This window comes from Epinephelus lanceolatus, chromosome 15 (assembly GCF_041903045.1).
Source record: "Epinephelus lanceolatus isolate andai-2023 chromosome 15, ASM4190304v1, whole genome shotgun sequence".
Classification (NCBI taxonomy): domain Eukaryota; kingdom Metazoa; phylum Chordata; class Actinopteri; order Perciformes; family Serranidae; genus Epinephelus; species Epinephelus lanceolatus.
The window spans coordinates 29,281,629-29,301,067 of NC_135748.1; the positions used below are offsets into that span (position 1 = coordinate 29,281,629).

General features: G+C 41.5%; 2 protein-coding genes across 4 annotated transcripts in view; one reads left to right on the plus strand and one right to left on the minus strand.

The window, feature by feature from the left end:
- Positions 1–318: 318 nt before the first annotated feature.
- On the plus strand, positions 319–10,851 carry LOC144467088 (uncharacterized). Its single transcript, XM_078175432.1, has 5 exons — positions 319–517; positions 3,147–3,362; positions 3,857–4,039; positions 5,309–5,525; positions 9,405–10,851. Exons 2-5 carry the CDS (start codon positions 3,150–3,152, stop codon positions 10,253–10,255), a joined length of 1,464 nt encoding a protein of 487 aa, XP_078031558.1. The 5' UTR covers positions 319–517; positions 3,147–3,149; the 3' UTR covers positions 10,256–10,851.
- Positions 10,852–15,275: 4,424 nt separating this feature from the next.
- The window catches only part of LOC117267110 (single-stranded DNA-binding protein 3), a 67,280-nt gene continuing 63,116 nt past the window's right edge, over positions 15,276–19,439 (minus strand). For all 3 annotated transcript variants that reach the window (XM_033642782.2, XM_033642783.2, XM_033642781.2), the window contains 4 exons: positions 19,122–19,200; positions 18,975–19,003; positions 18,425–18,526; positions 15,276–15,616 (listed from right to left, as the gene is read on the minus strand). In XM_033642782.2, coding sequence (XP_033498673.1) covers positions 15,587–15,616; positions 18,425–18,526; positions 18,975–19,003; positions 19,122–19,200 — 240 coding nt within the window. In that variant the 3' untranslated portion in view covers positions 15,276–15,586. The remainder of the gene's footprint in view (positions 15,617–18,424; positions 18,527–18,974; positions 19,004–19,121; positions 19,201–19,439) is intronic.

Here is a 19,439-nt window from a genome sequence, read left to right on the forward strand (position 1 = left end):
TGCTGTGTGTGTGTGCATTTGAAATCCTGTGTGTGTGTGTGTGTGTGTGTGTGTGTGTGTGTGATGTGTCTCTCTCTGCCAGTGTTTGAACACACACGGTGGTCACAAGGCAGATGAGGACCGTTCAAAGCTGACTCATATCAAAGGGCCTCTGGGTCTTTGTAGTACAGTGTCGGCAACAGGTTGACATTTTGGGCTCAAAACTGTTAATAACTTTGAACGCTCGCTGTGGGACCGAACCTCCCCTACAGCCCAGCAGGTACAGAGGGGGACAGATCAGGACAGAGGGACACAGAGACAGAGGGAGAGGATGAAAGTTAATATCCTCTCACTTTATGTTCTGCAGTTTGCTGCAGGCCAGCGACATGAGGACGTTTCATCCAAGAGCTGAGGCGAACCTTTAAAAGGATGACATGAAATAATGGCATTATCTGGATGAACTCAGGATGACTGGATGAATGTCTTTGTGTTTGTAGAGGAGGAAGAAGTAAATAAGCATTGAAGAGGGAGCATCAAGGTGAGTTTAATGTTGAGTGTGGACTGTGGATGTGCATGCATCTATTGATTAGAGTATCCCTGCGGATTTGTCATGTTTAATACTTCTTTTGAAATAATTGAATCTAGACTGACTCACAATAAATAATATCTTTGTCACGTTTAGCTAGTTTTGTGATGTAATTAACACTTTATTAAAAGTTTGCACAAGAAAACAGACAGATGAGGAAGTGTATCTCACTCTAAAAAAAATAATCAATGGGGTAATTGGTAAGTTTTTTAACATAAAAAACAAGTTTGTTTCATTAACATGTTTTAGTCAGTTGACAACTTGTTTTAAAAAGTTGGTCAAAATCAAAACCTTTTTTAGTAGGATGGAATTAATATAAATAAGTTAGAATACCTTAAAGGTGCTATATGTAAGAAATCTAAAGCAAATGGTCATAAAATCCTTCTAATATGTCACAGAGACTAAGGAATAATGTCCATATAACAAACTGATCTCACCGACAACAATAGTACAGCCAGAATATTCACATTTAAAAAACATTTTTGCGGTCCGCAAATCATGTTTATGTTTTGAATTTGTGTTTTGGCCTGTTGTGCCACCCACCGCCGTCTACCGGTCACGCAGTCAGTAGAGTCTCAGCATCAGTTACAGTTACGACTGAGCCACAGCAGCACAGCAAGCAGCATTAGCAGTGTCCCGGTACATAGCATGAGCATAGACTGTATAAGAGCATGAGCAGCCGGCTCCTCCTCCGCTGTATCCCGGCAGCAGCGTTAGCAGCAGAGAAGCCGGACTTGCTCGAACGGTCCACTGGAAAACCGAAGATCAAGGACGCGGCGACGAGGCCCTGCCACGGCAGCCGCCCGTGGGCAAACAAATCAGTCTCCAGCGTGCCGCTGTCCAGCAACCTCAAATCTGTAGGGGAGGGGGGGCGGACATGACTCGCGGCAGTATTTTGAATTTGAGTGCAGTAACCGTTTTGGCCACATTCTTACATACAGCGCCTTTAAATAAAATAATTTGACCGTTTAATATCACCACACTTGAAAAAATGATGTTAATTCAACCTAATTAAGCTTTGTAAGTTTAAAGCAAATCACGTTGGTTGTACTAAAGTAATTGGGTTTTACAGGTTATAAAATACTAATAGGATTTACTTAAAAGGCCAGAGTTAGAATAACTTAAAAAGATGCATGCAAATTGTTGCCTCTGTTGTTGTTGTTGTTGTTGTTGTTGTTGAACCTGTTGATTATTTATTTTTTATTTTTCATTTGCTTCTTCTGAGCTAAACTAGTTTTCCAAATTTAAGTTAATACAATTGTACAAGTAATCCTCAGTAACACTGAACAAAATCCTTGTAAGCTACTGCAGGGTTAGCAATTTAGCTTGCTAACTAACTTGGCTATGCTAACGAGTAAACTTGCCAATAGACTACAATATTAGCAAATTAGTTTGCTAACAAGTTTGGCTATACTAACAAGTTAGCTTGCCAATATACAAGAATATTAGCAAGTTAGCTTGCTAACTAGTTTGGCTATGTTAACATTAACAAGTAAGCTTGCCAATAGACAAGAATATTAGCATGTTAGCCTGCTAACTAGGTTGGCTATGCTAATGAGTAAACATGTCAAAAGGCTAAAATATTGTTCACGAACAAAGAATAAGGATGATAGCATTTTTGAGTCACAAATTGCAATTAACACATTTTCCCTTCTTTTTCCATGTTGATCCTGCATAGATTTGGTTAGGTTTATCCAGGTCCATTATCATCACACTGATTCTGGATAATTTGTTTATGTTGACATCAACATAGCAGTGATGGTCCTGGATCAACATCAGCGATTTCATTCAGGATCAACATGGCAATGATGGTCACGATCAACATAAACCAATTATCCAGGGTCAACGTGGCGATGATGTCCCTGGATCAAACTAAGTAAGCTATGCAGGATAAAGATATTAATGATGGTCCTGGATCAACATGAGCACTGAAATCTTGCAAAAATAGTTTTACTAGACTATGAAAAAGGAGGGGAAATGTGTCCTTCACAGGTCTTTGTAACTGCAAAATGATCCTTTCTCTTAATGTTAATGAACAGTATTTTAGCCTCTTGCCAGGCTTACTTGTTAGCATAGCCAATGTGGTTAGCAAGCTAAATCTCTAACCCTGCAGTAGCTTATGGTTTTAGTTCAGTGTTACTGAGGGTTTTGTTTAATTGTGCTAACTTCAATTTGGAAAACCAGCTTAGCTCTGAGGGAGCACAAAGGACTTTTGAAAGAAGCGCAGGAGCAGCACACTGATGATGTCAGAGGGCTGTGATTGGTTAATTGCAATGTTGGTCCTGGAATGCCATGTAGGATGTTGATCTAGGAGCATGACCCACTTGGCAAATCAGATTGTTCTTGATGGTACATAATGCTTTTTTTATAACGTATTTTGGTTTGTAGGGTTTTTTTTAATGCTAATAAAAAATATGATGAGGAGAACATCGTTATGATTGTTGCTTTTTCAGATTATTTTCAGACAGACAGCAGGTCAAATATGCCTGGTGCAGGCAGTGGAGGTGTTTTGCTCTTGAATATTGTAACAAAGTGAATCTTTGTCTTTGAAGATATAGTCTGACCTTGTTTTACCCTCCAGGCCATGGGGGACCCGCTGTCAGACTGCAGCCCCCTCATCAGCGCAGCCGTCTCCTGTAAGCTTCGCCTGGTCCGCCTGCTGGTGGAAGGTGGGGCTCAGATCAACGGGCGCAACCCGAGGGGAGAGACGCCTCTCCTGGCTGCCTGTAAGGCCTTGAGAGGGGAGCCTGCTGGGCCCGAGACGGTGAAACTTCTCACCTACCTGCTCCAGAACAAGGTCAGTCTGCAGTGAGTAATATTTCTCATTTCAACTCAGAATACATGTGCTTAAATCCACAGCGCGCAAGTTTTCACAGAAGTTCAGCAGAATATTGATTTAGATGTATTTCTAATGCATAATAAATGTGTACCCGCAGTAAGAGAGGTATACGGTTCTTTTAATGCATAGTAAACAGGTTCCTGATGTTTTCAGCTCTGCTTGTGTCCTCCATCCACCATCCAGAGTGTTTTTGGAGCGGTGAACACAACACTGTGTACTCTGAGGCAAGATAATTATTGATTACAAGAGGATTGTGCATCACAGTGTCTCAAAAAGTTCTCACCTGTGAGCCAAAACACAAAAGCAATTATGCCAGATCAGATCTCACAGAGACGTGAGACTGAAGTGTGATCATAAGCACACCATGGGTAGGCTAACTTTAATGAAGGTTAGTGTTTGATTTCCAGATGAGTTTCAGTTTTGTGTCAGCTGTCCTCCTCTGTGCCAATCAGGCAGATCCAAACGCACAGGACCGGGCTGGACGCACTGCCCTGATGTACGCCTGTATGGAGCGAGCAGGAGCTCAGGTGGCGTCCACTCTACTGAATGGAGGAGCCGACCCCAGCATGGAGGACTACTCCGGAGCTTCAGCACTGGTGTACGCCATCAATGCACAGCACCAGCCGACACTGAAGGTCAGTATATGTGATGGAGACTGGAGGGGATGGAGAAAAAGAAAGACTGTGCTGAAGGGACTGGGGTAAAGCATCTAAATAAAAATGTTTACTAGGTATAAGTGCAAAGATGTGAAGAATGGGGAAGAAAGGTGATTTAAGTGACCAGGCGGGCTGGTCTGTCAGAAACTGCTGATCTACTGTTATTTTCACACACAACCATCTCTAGGGTTTACAGAGGATGGTCCCAAAAAGAGAAAGTATTCAGTGAGCAGCAGTTCTCTCTTGTTGATGCCAAAGGTCAGAGGAGAATGGCCAGACTGGTTCAAGATGATAGAAAGGCAACAGTAACTCAAATAATCACTGGTTACAACCAAGGTCTGCAGAAGACCATCTCTGAACCAACAACACGTCAAACCCTGAAGCAGATGGGCTACAGCAGCAGAAGACCACACCAGGTGCCACTCCTGTCAGCTATCAACAGGAAACTGAGGCTACAGTTCACACAGGCTCACCAAAACTGGACAATAGAAGATTGGAAAAACGTTGCCTGGTCTTAATGAGTCTGGATTTCTGCTGCGACATTCAGATGGTAGGGTCAGAATTTGGTGTCATGGATCCATCCTGCCTTGTATCAACGGTTCAGGCTGGTGGTGGTGGTGTAATGGTGTGTGGGATATTTTCTTGGCACACTTTGGGCCCCTTAGTACCAACTGAGCATGGTTTAAACACCACAGCCTACCTGAGTATTGTTGCTGACTGTGTCCATCCCTTTATGACCACAGTGTACCCATCTTCTGATGGCTACTTCCAGCAGGATAACGCACCATGTCACAAAGCTCAAATCATCTCAAACTGGTTTCTTGAACATGACAATGAGTTCACTGTACTCCAATGGCCTCCACAGTCACCAGATCTCAATCCAATAGAGCAACTTTGGGATGTGGTGGAACGGGAGATTCTCATCATGGATGTGCAGCTGACAAATCTGCAGCAACTGTGTGATGCTATCATGTCAATATAGACCAAAATCTCTGAGGAACGGTCTCAGCACCTTGTTGAATCTATGACACCAAGAATTAAGGTGAAGGCAAAAGGGGTCCAACCTGGTACTGGCAAGGTGTACCTAATAAAGTGGCTGCAGATATTAAGCAAACACTGAATCCTTTTACATAATCATCATGAAAATAGTTGAAAGTGTAGGTGTTGAACATCACTCCAAAAGATTTCATTATTGGCACCATCAAACCTCAGAACCAATCCATACCTCAGCAGCACTGTTCTCTTCAGGTGTTGATGGACGCCTGCCGGGCCAGGGGTCGTGACATCATCATCATTGCCACAGAGATGGGTGTGAATGGAGGCCCGGTGACCAGGCGTTACCTCAATGTTCCTCCGTCTCCTGACACCTCACCGGTTTCCTGCATGTCCCCATCTGACATTGTCCTCAAAACAGGCTCACCCAACTCACCTGAGGGAGAGAACATCTTCAACTTCAGAGGAACAAGTGAGTCATGCTAATTACATTAAATTACGGTTTAAGGAAGATACTATTGTTGTACGTTTAATTCTGCTACAGTTACACTTTACTTCACCCTGCAGGAGTTTAAAACTCACCTGAGATACTCTACACAATCAATCCACTTTAATTTTTGTGCAAACATCACTACACAACAGATTGTGTAGCTAAGACAAAAATTAAAGCAGACATGATGTTCACTGTGGCTGACTGCCCATCTCTATTGATTCGTTAAATGTCACACTGTACTCAAAATTAATTAAAACACAAGGTACCATGAGGGTGAGAAAAGAACATTTGGAAAAAATATCTAAAAATCAGAATGTCTAAAATCATCAGGGGTATGTGTGATTTGTATTAAATGTGCTAAACACAGAAAAACATACAGCATAGATGAGAAGTTCTTAAAGTGCTGAGAAAAATAAAACATCTACAGTTACTTACATACTTCAGTCCCCTGATGATCATTTGTATATCAGTTACTCAGCTTGTGTTACGTTGAATTCAAGAAGGACTCTTTGTTTTTCTGTGTGAAAGGCGTATATATTCTTCTAAGACCCTGTGTCCTTATATGAGGACATCACAATTTAGGTGTACTTCAGTCTACTTAATTTAGACCTGTTGTCCTCATTTGTGGACACATTTTTGTCACATCTAGTGGCCCTGGTGGAGCTTCAAGAAGACAATCAAACTTGACTATCTAGAGGAAGTAAAAGTCGTAACAAGGTTTCCATAGGTGAACATGCAGAAGGATCATTTGCAAAAAAAAATAATCCATGTAAAAACAAGATGGCGGCCAACTCTGCCAAGTCAGTCTGCAGCCGATCCCGATACAAAAGTGGACAAGGTCCAAAACCTGATCACATTTTATGGTTGAAATTTGTTTATTTATGATTGATAATGTTTGTAATTTGACTAATTTTAGCAACAGTAACAAGCTAAGATGCTGTTAATTAGGAAGTACTTGTTTGAGGACATAAGGACTTCATTATTGTCTCATCTGAGGACATTGGGACTTTATTATTGTTGACAGTGTTTAGTTTTTATACGTATGGGGTCGAACTTATCCCAAATACATAGGAGAAATTCAAAATGCGTACCAAACAAAAGTTCGGGTCTCATGAGGATAATGTAGATTTTAATATTATTTTATGTCCCTGGTGTTAGATTAATAAAGTCTTGCCTTATCTTAAATTATCCTATCCTATCTTATCCTATCTAATCCTATCTTATCTTACCTTATTTTATCTTATCTTATCTTATGCCTCTGTTAAACAAATAATCCAAAAACTAAGAAAATTCTAGATGAATCAAAGTAAAGAGGACTTTTAACAACAGCAAATCTACATCAAAACATCCGTTCGCCAAACCTTACTATTTCAAACTCTTCCTCATAAGGCAGTGCGTGAAACTGAATTGTGTAAGAGTTTGTAAACTGATGTTTTGATATAGTTTTGCTGTTGCTGAACGTGGCCCCCTATTGCTCTAATACATCAAGAATTTTCTGTTTTTGGATTTGTCGTTCACCTTAGAGGCATGCGAGAAAAACAAAGTTTTCTTTACGAATTAAACGTAACGTGGGCTGAGTAATTGATACACAAACAATCATTTTTGAGGAGAAATATTCCTTTAAACTGGGCAGCTCCATCTGCCAAGACACTTTTAAATTCAGCAGAATGGCCCTGTAAAGCACAATAACAGCGCTAACCAGGGGACACTGTTTAGTAATCCTCATTCAGCAGAGCCACTCCTCATCATTTATGTCATGTTAACACACTGGGTCTGTATAACATTATGCAAGCAGCCTGGCTTCTGCACCTTGATGCTGAGATCAGAACCACCAACAGTACTCGGTATGCAGACACCGTGCCCCTTCTGGATACAGCAGAGCTGTGTTTAACAAAGGCAAGTCTAGACAGATGAGAACAAATTCCTGGTGGTTGAAATCATTGGCTCAGTGCTCATTCCTAAGGAGACAAGATGAAAATGTGTTGTCAGGATGAGGTGAAGTTAACTCTGGTGGTGCATTACAATGAAAGAAGCCACATTTCTTCCTCTGCACAGGAGCTGACACTTCATTCGTACCATAGAGACTAAGGAGAGTGGCTGTAGATAAAATTAGACCAGGGTGTTAAAGGGAAGATATGAGGATGAAGTGATGGACTGGGGAACATCTGGCTATTCAAGATGGATCACTTTACAAACTGAGCACAACAAATGTATATGTATGTGTGTGTCGGTCCAACACTTTGGTTCAGACTTAAATATCTCAACAACGATTAGATGAACTGCCTTGGAATTTTGTACCGATATTTATGTTGCCCAGAGGATAAATCCTCATAACTTTGGTGATCCTCTAACTTCTTCTTCAGGGCTACTGTTTGTAGCACCAAGGCAAATATTTGTGGCTTTGTGTAAGATGTTGTAAGCACTTCAATGATCCCTTAGGTTTTCATTTAGGCAATAGCTAGTCTAGTAACTATAACTTCAAAACGAATGACATTCCTTTCGGCCCCAGCTGTATTTGGTGTTAGGTGGTACCAGTTATAAGCAGAAGCTGGCATGCTAACACACTTAAAGGAATACTTCACTTGCAAAATGACCATTTATATCTCAAGCATGTCCTGGCAGATGGAGTTGCCCAGTTTAAAGGAACACTTCTCCCCAAAAATGATTATTTGTATATCAATTACTCACCCCATGTTACGTTCAACTCATGAAGAAAATGTTGTTTTTCTCGCATGCCTCCAAGGTGAACGAAGAATCCAAAAACTGAGAAAATTCTTGATGAATTGAAGTAAATGGGGTCCGTGTTTGACAACATCAAAACTATATCAAAACATCTGTTTACAAACTGTCACACAGAACGTGCAGTATAATCCAAGTCTCATTATCCAGTGGTATGCTCAGGACCTTCCAAACATATTACTGTTTAAAGCACATTAGTACAAACAGTCTCATGCACGGCCGACTTAAGTGCTCGAGCACACGCTTGTGTTTGAACTCTGCTCAAACAGAGCTCATGCACGCTTTAAGTGTTTCATATTCTCACATTTTAGCAAAAATTAATGGTGACGAAAAGGCTCCCCGTGAAGGTTTTTTTTTTAGATTAAATTACATTAAATAACATTTTTTAGCAAGAGTTTGCCACTTTGTTAGGAAATGGGTGCACACAACATACTGATACAGTCAATTAAAAATGTATTCATAACCTTTCTGTATATGCCCAGTTGAATATGGCAATAATAATGTGTGGTTATCACAAAATTCCTCAACACACCTCGATTGGCGTCACTAATGTGAGCTGTGGCACACCATTTGAGAACAATGCTATATACTACTAATCTTTATGGCAGTTGAGCCAAATTCAACTAAAGAGAGAACAGAGACAATTCAACAGTTAGCCTACCCTTTTGTTTTCTGAAGTCTTCCTTTAGCTGTTTTCCCGTCAACCACAGCTCCTCCGCTCCCTTTATCACCTACATTATATGGAGAGAAAATAGCATACATCAGCATCATGCTAACCAGACAAAAAAACGGGTCTTTTTTGTGGTAACAGGCTAAATGACTGTTTTACGGATCGTTTTTTCTGCAGTTAGTTATGACTGTTTTTATTTTAGAATTCCTGTGATTTATTAATGTCATTGTGAAGCACTTTAGTTGGTGTTTGTTGTTTATATTTGTGCTCTGTGAATGAACTTGACTTGACTTAGACCCCTGATTCGGATGAGGACACTTTTAATGAGTTAAAATGGAAGAAACCTCAGGAAGAAGATAGACAGAGATGCAAAAGGAGACACGCAGTTCCTCTCACCTACTTTCATATGTTTCTCTTCACTCACCGTCTGTCTTGTTCCCCTCCATCAGGCAAAAGAGGAAGTAGCAGCAGCAGCAGCGGCAGACATCCCTCCTGTGAGCTGAGTCCACCGAGCCAGTGTAGCTCTCCACCGCCCAGACAGAGAGTGTTATCTGAACCATGGCTGGCCATTCACAACCTGGCCTGTCTGAACCAGGCTTACACACAGGGTGTGAGGGAGAGGAGCCGGCAGAAGGAGGAGGGGGACAGAGAAGATTCAAGGAGGGAGAGAGAGGAGCCACATTCTCATCAGTCCAGGATGGAAGAGAGGAAGGAGAGTGTGGTTCAAAGGAGGGATAACAGATTTATAGGAGAGAATTACAACAGCTGCCGTGAGGATTTCCTCCCAAGACTCTCTCAGTCGGTCCTGTCCCTCACAGAGGTGATCTCGACACCGAGCAGACTGGTCCCTAAGAGGTGTGTGACACCTGGAGGGTCAGCATCAGACATCACACTCCTAAAAAGCTGTGTTGATAAGCTTCCTGTCTGTCAGTCTCCTCACTCCCAGCTCCGCAGGAACACCCTCCCCTCCGTCATGGTGGTTCCTCCTCTGCTTCACCTCCCGCCTTTAGTCGACCAGTCAGACGCACACCTCCAGGTCCCAACACACGTGTCCACTTCCAAAAGCAGGAGCATGGTGTTTCTGCCTCACCCGCCCAGCTCCCCTCCTCCTTCCTCTTCACCCAGAGCATCTGTAAGGCCGGGGTTAGTCCCTCGGCTGCCGCTGGCCTCCTCTGTCACCTCCCTGGTTGCTCCCCCTGCGTCCAGCTGCAGCGAGAGGAGCAGGAGGTCACTGCGTAGACACTCAGTGCAGCTTGAACAGATAGGAGGAGGAGGAGAAGGAGGAGGAGAAACCATTTAGGCCTTCATCCCTCCGTAATGTGGTTCTCTGACTTCAGAAAGCATAGAGTTCAAGCAGCAGGCTGAAAATGGAGCTGCTGTGGATGAACTACATCACACAGAGCCTCATAAATCCACCTGAGTGAATCATTTAAAGGGTTGACTGTCCTGCATTGTCCGTCTGTACACTTAATCACTGGCATGTCCTTGTTTATAAGATGATTCTTAACGTTCTTCCTTCTTATATACGTCATTTTATCCGTCTGAAAAATGCTGGAAACGAACGTCTGTGCTCTGTGACATATTCACAAGACCTTCTCTCACTATCTGTTCCCAAAGTTTGTCTTGAAATGGAGAAAAGGGCTTTTAGGTACGCTGCACCTGCGGCTCCAAATCTGATGTGTGTCTTGGGGAGCTGGTCTCTTTAAGTGTTTGAAAAGTCGACTGAAGGAGTTGGAGGAAGGTGGAGATGCTTTGGCTAAATATTTGCCTCTAAATTTGATCCAGGATATGTTGAACTACTTTCCTGCTATGCTGTAATTCTACATTTTTAATTGTCTGCAGTTGTTACATGATGTTTGTCTGCAGCTTTGTGTAACGTGCTGCTGACTGCCGTGGTCAGGACACTCTTGTAAAGCAGACTCTTAATCTCAACGAGGCTTTTCCTGGTTAAATAAATAAACTAGCCATTAGCAATTTTTGTCTTTGTAGCCTATGTTTGCATATTAACGTGATGAATCATTTGGTCAATTAACTGAAAATAAGCAGATTTTTTTGTGATGATAAAAAAAATATCTAAAAACAAAAAAAGGCAAAAAAGTTTAAAAATCACTGTTTTGAGTTTATCAAATGTGCAAATCTGCTGGGTTTCTGTGTCGTCTTTGATAGTAAGTGGTTTGGACTGTTTGAAACATATTAACGTCTCTGAACTTGTGATGGGCACTTTATTTTGCTATTTTAACATTTACCAAATTAAGTCAGTAAAATAATTGATTAATAATGAAAATAACTTTTAGTTGGTCCCAGATTTTGATGGGGATCTAGCCGTAAGGGTTGCAGAGCTGAAACTACTCCTGTGTGCTGAGCATGAATAAGAAATAATCTCAAGGGAACCGGTAATCTGAAATCAATCAACAACATTTTAAACGTGTACACCAATCTCAAACTACACAATTTGGGGTGCCTGTTGTGCAACAGAAGGCACGCTATGTATTATTAATCGGGCTTATTTGTTATTCTTCTATAAAATTCTAGCATGCTACTTGTCGCAGTGTGCTATAACTTTTCTCGGAGATTTGCCAAGCCAGTTGTACGAAAATTGCAAAAACCTGTGTCAAATTTCCTATTGAAAGTAACTGACAAATGTTGTGTGTAGTACATGACACACACAGACAATTGCCAATGAACCTCAATGATTCAGTTACTGCTATTAATTCTTAATTAGTACTCAGCAGTAGCAGCACTCAGTCAAAATCTCCTGTAAAATGTTCTCAAATAAAATAGTTTCACACTCAGATAAGACGGCAGGTTTCCCGAAAATCAATTCTTCGCCTCTCTAAAATAATAACCTACACACCAAGATGAGCAGTGCAGCCACTGGCAGCTACCAATTTAATGCAGTGAAGAAGAACTGATTTCCATTAAAAAAGGTAACATTAGCTGTTAGCAAAATGTCTGCAATTTGGTACTTTTTATGGCCCTCAATTCCTGTATGTATTTGGCATACAGGAATTATAGCAAACAATTCACATCCATACAAGGGTAATAGTATTCATTTCCGTAAATGCTTACCCTGTTGGGGGTTGTGAAGGCCTGGAGCCTATCCCAGCTGACACTGGGTGAGAGGCAGGGTACACCCTGGACAGGTCACCAGACTATCACAGGGCTGACACATAGAGACAGACAACCATTCACACTCACATTCACACCTATGGGCAATTTAGAGTCACCACTTCACCTGCATGTCTTTGGACTGTGGGAGGAAGCCGGAGTACCTGGAGAAACCCACGCTGACATATGAGGAGAACATGCAGACTGCACACAGAAGGGTTCAAACCTGCTGTGAGGAGTTAATGCTAACCACAGCTCCACCTTGCCGCACGGTAAATAGTATTAAGTGGTAGTTTTGTTCATTTTGTAAACACAGTGGTATCAGATTGGTAATTTATATCTGCCGATATACAAGTTCAGGTATCGGAATCAGTATCGGAACGGAGAAAATGCAGAATTTCCAGAAAAACTGGAAAACTGCAAATAATGTGGAGGCAAATAATAAATGGTATAAGTCCAGTGAAAGAAGCTCATGTTCATGGCAAAAGGAGTGAAGTCATTTTATTTGTTTTTAATATGTATCTACAACAAGGGGGACACAGGCAAAAACGACTGACAACTTGATGAAAATTAAAACAAAACCGAAAAAAAAAAATTTACATTTATTATCAATGCAGTTTTCCCACCTTTTTTTCCAATAAGCAACATTTTTTTGTCTAAAGAAACTTTACAATATAAAGAAACATACGAAGAAGGAACCTCTCATTTTACTACACGAGACATTTAGGATCTGAAACTACCCTAACATGAGATACAAAGCAACTCCCCAAGGACAGACTGCCTCATATTCAATACTGCTTTGTCATCAAGAGGAAAAAATAATGAGGAACTCAACAGAAAAATCTTTACTCCCCTCAAAAAAATTCCTCTCTCAACCCTCCCTACCCCTGAATGTTACAGTATTATACATCAGCACAATAGAAATACAGAAATGATCAACGTTGTGACGGCTTTACTTACAGGACAGAAAGATAGAGAGAAGATCGACTGCATTTTATACAACAGTATTTCAAAGTACAGGGGAGGAAACGCCTGTTCCCGCACTCTCTCTACCTCTTCTCAGCAATAAGCACAAATCTTTTTTCTCTTTACTTTCCCAAAAACATTTCTCCCTGCCCCATTTTTAAATAGATTAAAAAAAAATCCTTCATAGTAAAGTCTGTACTCTGGTCCCTGGTGTGTCAGATTGAGAGCCAGTGTCCTGTGTGCCCCGCTTTTGCTTTTTGTCAAGAGGGTAGTTAAATGTGTCGAAGGCAGACGCGGGAGGGACGAGTTTTATTATGAAACCTGGCCTCTGTCGCTCTGTTCTTGCAAATTCTCTGTCCAACACAGTGAAAAATACGTGTGCTTGTGGCGTCTCGGCCACCTTACTCAAGAATTTCCCAAGAACAGAGGCAGAGGAGGGAGACTCGTGTTTCATTTGAAGATCTGTCGAGGAAATGTGTGTGACAGTGAGTTAGCTAAGAGGCGTCTAAACACACTCACTACGAAATTGTCCTCCCTGGTCCTCGTCTCAGATCCCTTGACGCTACAGCTCTGGCGCACGGTGAGGCGCCACGTCCGTCTGTGATGAGGTGAAATAGCATAATAGTTCTATAGCAGCTCCAGTTTCTGTTTCTCGCCATCAAAGACACACCATCTCTGAACACACAGTTGCCCCGAAATCGTTTCTGATCAACTGTTGTTGTGATTTTGAAAATATCAAAACATGTCAATGATATCAAAATGCATTTTACAGTATTTACAAAAAAATTAAAATCAAAAAGATGGAGAGTTGTACAAAAAAAAAAAGAATCGGGGGGGGGGGGAGGAGCGTGTTTTGATGCTGGCCTGTCGGAAAGGTGAGAAAGGGGGGGGGGGGGGGGGGGGGGGGAAGGAAAGGACGGAGGTCTTTTCTTCAACATGAGCAAAGGGAAGGAGGCCGCTCTTTACAGTCAACAGAGCCTTTCCGCTTCCTGCTTTGCTCCGACGAAAAAACGCCGATCAGCAGAGCGCCGGAAGTCCTTTCAGAGGGCGTGTGAGACAGCAAGACGTCTGCAAAGCTAAACTGAGACTGGTGTGTGAAAGCAAAATTCCCATAAAGCACAGACATACATCACAGTGTGTTGAGGACTCGTCAGCAAACAAAAAAACAATCCAAGTGTTCACTACAGTTCAGCAGAGACGATAACGCGGCCTACGACACGTGTCGGAGTGAACAGTAACCTAAGTGGGCAGCATTAGAGGAAGCAGCATGAGTGGAGGGTCTTCAGCACTTTCGGGGCTCGGACAGAGGGGTCTAACGACGGAGATGAGGAGACGCTGCTGACTGGATCTGAATATTTACACAGTTGCTACTAGTTCTGCAGTTAACAAAAAAAAAAACAGGGATAACACTTTTAAAAAAGTAACAATGATTCATAAGACAAATTTAAAAGTACATAAATAAATAGAGCTGTGCATTTCACTGCATGGAAGCTACTAAAAACAGGAGCCGCTTCTTCTTCTGGTTATCGAACGAGGAGTTAAAAATTTAGATGGCTGCTAAAACTCTGAGATATATATATATATATATATATATATATATATATATATATATATAAATAAAGGGCCAATCAGTACCGTGATGGATAAATCTTACCAGCAGGGGGCAGTGTGCTCGCACGGAGCCACATGTTACACAGCAAATAGTTTCTGATCTGTGTGCACACGTGCTGTCTTCATCGCATTAATGTGCCCTTAGAAACAACAGAAATTAGAACCTAATCTTAAAATGATCATAGCAATATCATTAATAACAATAATACAATAATAAAAATAGCATGATACAATACATACACAAAAAAAATGGAGAAAAAGAAAGAGTTCACTGATCATCACAACACCTCTGTTAAAAAATGTACACACAGAGAGAACAATGTGGGGGGGGGGGAGGCAACGGGGTCGTCGAATGTCTGACCCTCAACTGAATCCGTCGGGAGGAACGGCAACAAAAAAAAGACGATAAAAAGTCCAGGTTGAGACGCTTCAGACGGCGGCTAAAAGACCCAACGCTGTGTCCTCATGCGAGGGCTGTGTTATTATCCAGTCTCCTCACTCCCTCTTTCTCTCTGTTTGTCCTCCTTCCCTCGCTCATTGTCTAGAACCTGACAGGAAGCCAGGGAGGCCCGGGCCGGAGTCAGAGAGGAGGCTCTTCCTGTTGCTCTGTGACTGCTTCCTATTCAGACCGGCGGCCATCTTGCATGCTCCAGGAGGGCCCGTCTTAATAAGAGTCCCAGCATGCTCGAGGGCTGTCCCAGAAGGCTGCGTGGCCGTAGAATTCCCGTAGAGTGAGAAGGACAAAAGGGGTGGTGGTGGGTAGGTGGGGGGTGGATAGCGGATCCCATATTGGGGGGGGGGGGGGCAGAGGGTGTGTGTGAGGAGGAGGAGGAGGTCCAATCCGAGGTGAAGTAAGGATTGAATTGAAGAAAAAAAATCAGGTGCAGTGGTACAAAAATAGGAGGGAAGAAATAAAGAAAAATACAAAAAAAAGGAAAAAATAAAATCACACACTCATCGTCATGTTGGGTGAATACTGAAAAGAGAGAGAGGGAAGGGGGAGGAGGGCACAGATGAGTGGATATGTCACTGACAACATGTAAACACCAGAGGGCGCTCAGACCCAGCCCTGCAAAGCTAGAGGAGGCACAGACTTCGGTTCCGGCTCGGCTCAAATACACCTGATTCAAGTCATCAATAAGTCAGTCATATTTCTGATTCATACGACTGGGGATCTAACCTTGATACTTTCTATGGTACAGATGGAGTCTGTACATAGCACAAAGCTTCAGAAACAGTCAGACTCAGCTTTCTGTGGTTATTTTTTAAACACATATTTCACTCTTTGTTGAGAATTCGGACAAAACCCTCAGGCCATTTCCGTGTTTGTCTTCTTTTAACTTTCTTTCTCTCTTTTTTCTTTTTACTAATTTTCTCTCACTACTTGTTTCTTGCTCATTTTTGAGTAATTTCTCCTTTCATTGCTCATTGCCTTCTTATCAAGCCAATTCACTCAGGTTTCAAAGGGTTAAATGATATTCTTTGTAAAAATCTGAGTTGACAGATATTTGGGACAATTTTCAAGGGCCAATACTTTCACAAAAGATATATTATTAAAAAAATGTTTTGATTAGAATAGTATATTTTTACATAAATGGTATCAGTATGTACTGTAGGTTTTTACATTTTGAGGGTTTTTAACACTTTTTTAATTTTTTCAAGTTGTGAATTCTTGTCTGGGACAAGTTTTTTGAGATTTGGCGATTTGCCAACCAGCCCCATCACTGGGACGGTTGGCACAATGTTAAAATGCTATACCAAAAACATGAAGCAACCAATACAACAATTTGAATATTTGATAAAAACGAGACCTGAAAATGTGAACATTTAATAAAATATCTGCCCATTTTTAGCAATTTCTCAGGAGGAACGAATAACTTTTGCCACTGACCCTTGGCTCAGAATAAAAAAAAATAACACTGTCAACACAGTTTTTAATTGTTTAACATTGTTTTAACCTCTCAAAATACATTTAACTCTTTGGTTTAGTTGCTTTTTTTTTTAAGATTATTTTTTTGGGCTTGTTTGCCTTTAATGGACAGGATAGTGTGAAACAGGGAGACCAAGAGAGTGGGGGGACGACATGCAGCAAAGGGTTGCAAGCCAGAGTTGAACTCGCGACCGCTGCAGCGAGGTAACCCTTCTTTACATGGGGCGCCGGCACTCTCCACTAAGCTACAGACACCGCGGTTTTGTTGCTTTTGACAACAGACCTCAAAATCAGTATGCCAACCAACCCGCTCACGTTACCCAACTCTGTGGCGAAATTATGTTTGTCAGCTACTATCACTCATCACAGACTTTCATATCTTATATCAAAATTAAGCTGTTTCCCTGGTCTATTACTTAGAAGTAATACATCTCTGTCTAATACTGTTTTATAATATAATTAGTCCATGGACCATTTTTTTACTTTCAATAATATAAAACTCCTGCACACTGTCTATCTTGCAAAAATAATGATTTTAATGCTGCAACGTTTCGGTGAGTAGACCTTCATCAGGCATTTATTCTTCTCGTCCCTCTCCTGCACACCTGTTTGAAAGTAGATGTGCAAAGTATTCCTTTGTTTTGATATACTATAAAACTGAAATATCACTGTCACCAAAAAGTTAGTGACTTTCAGATGTTTTAAGAAAAGCAAACATTTTTGTTATATTTTTGTTTCTGTGACCTTTAAATGACTGTGTACCAACAAACCCCGGTCTCCCCTATCACATTGGTGTTGAATCAAAACTGACTCATTTTGGCTTTTAAGAGCTCTTATTTTGAAATATTTCTAATTACTCCCAGCCCTGCTGCTGATTGGTTGAATCAGAGTATTAGAGCTTAACTATAATTCCAGCCTGTGCACCCCGTGGCTCTGCAGGCCGAGGGTAAGAGACCGTCACAGTCTTTCACAATGCAAGGATCAAAGTGCACTCCTCCACCTGTTGTGCACAAAAAACTTGACAACTACTTTGTTCTTAAAGCTGAACACATTTAACCTTTGAAACAACATCAATGAAACAGACTGAGCATTAGTTTCCATCCACTGATCACTGATACAGAGGGTATACAATGAGTTCCTATGTGATTAGTAAGCGGCTACAATGCAAGCAGAACATCAGATATTCTTTACAGCCCTGGTTTTATTATTATGATTCTGTAAACATGCTGTTGTGCGATGCAGGCACAGCGAGGCATGTTCTGGATTTCAGATTTATTTTACAGTGCTGTGTCCCGTGTTGCAGAGCAGGGGGCTTCAACGTTTGAGGCCAAGGAACGTTAGCTTAAAGAGGGACGGAACAGGGATCCCCTTCTACATGTTTTGTATTAAACTGAGATAATTCTCTGAATATTTTCTCTCTGCTAAGTCGGCAGCAGTTGTAGCGTGGCTAGGTGCATTAGCCTCATACTTTGCACTTCTGCCTGAGGTGTCTGAGGAAGACGGTATGTCAAAGTCTCTTGCTCGAAAAGTTACATAACAATCAACTCACATTAATGTCCATACACTTGGAATAATCTCTGCTAATCCACCTCTTATAAGCGTCTCTTTAAAAACTGACAGAAAGTAACACTGCTACCTCTCTGCTCAAATAATATCAAGACAAAACCAGTACAGCTATAAAAACAAATAAAAAATAGGGACAAGACACAAACTTAACCAGAACGTTATCAATAGTCTGAGATCAATATTGAAAAATCAGGTGAACCCTCTGCTTGCATTCATCCACTGGTTTATGTCATGAAGTCAAGGATAACTGTTAAGGGTTGTGAGATGTCGTTCACTCGCTCTACTTACACTTTCGCTTTGGAATGGGTTCAAGAAGTTCCCGCCCATTTCGCCGTCATCTCTTGGCGTTCCAGGAGGGTTGTTCATGCCCCCCATGTTATTAGGGGAGCTCTGGAGGACAAGAAGGAGAGGAAAGGGTGTTTTCAAAGCTTAGCTCAGATTACAAACTAACTAACTAACTGGTGGAGGCAGCAGTAAACCAGTAACTCCTGTGTGCTGTGAAGTAAAATTACTGTTGTTGTCAAAAGAGTCTGGTGGCTTGAAGAGAGCATAGACGACTGCTACAGTTCCTTCTCTGAAAAGCAAGATAAAGCAGTGAAAATATTCTAAATATAGCATACACTTAAACTGAAATTGATTTTTTTAGGTGGTTAAAATATTCTCATGCTGCCCCGTCCACAGCAGTACACTCATCGCAATCTACCATAGTCAATACACTGACCATTGATAAGTACCTCATACAACCCCACTTCAAGAAATCCCAACCGCCCCTTAAAGTGTAAAGATTTTAAAAACAACAACGCTCAGCAAGTTTATTGAAAATCTGATTTACACTCACCTTTGGCAACCCGTCCATATCCCCAGACCCTGAGGAAGTGGAAGACATAGTTGAATTGTTTTCCAAGGTAAACTTGTTCCAAAATGAGGCATTATCTATCTGTACATGAATCAGTGGTTTGTAAAGCCACACTATGTTTAAACCCACCTAGTGATCCGTTCATGTGGTGTGGCTCCATGGCTCCCATAGCTCCCATTGGCCCGTCAGGCCCAGGTCCCATAGGGAACTGGCAAAGAAGACGTAGAGGAAGCTTTTTAAATGACTGCAAGATTATTTTTCATGTTTGACCTCTGTGGTCTTTTTCAGCTTGGAGGTGAAGTAGAGATTTGTTATGTTTGTCTGATGCTGAGTTGTACTGGTGCCCAGTGATGTGCTCATAAACCCAGTGTGAGCTGGAGTCATTTTTGTGGGCAAGGTTGTGTAATTTCAATTATTACAACAACATCTATAATTTTAACCCTGAAG

Coding starts and splice junctions, on each gene's coding strand:
- LOC144467088 (XM_078175432.1), top strand. CDS start 3,150: ATGGGGGACCCGCTGTCAGACTGCAGCCCCCTCATCAGCGCAGCCGTC. Junction 4,040..5,308: donor AGCACCAGCCGACACTGAAG/GTCAGTATATGT, acceptor TGTTCTCTTCAG/GTGTTGATGGACGCCTGCCG. Junction 5,526..9,404: donor CTTCAACTTCAGAGGAACAA/GTGAGTCATGCT, acceptor CCCCTCCATCAG/GCAAAAGAGGAAGTAGCAGC.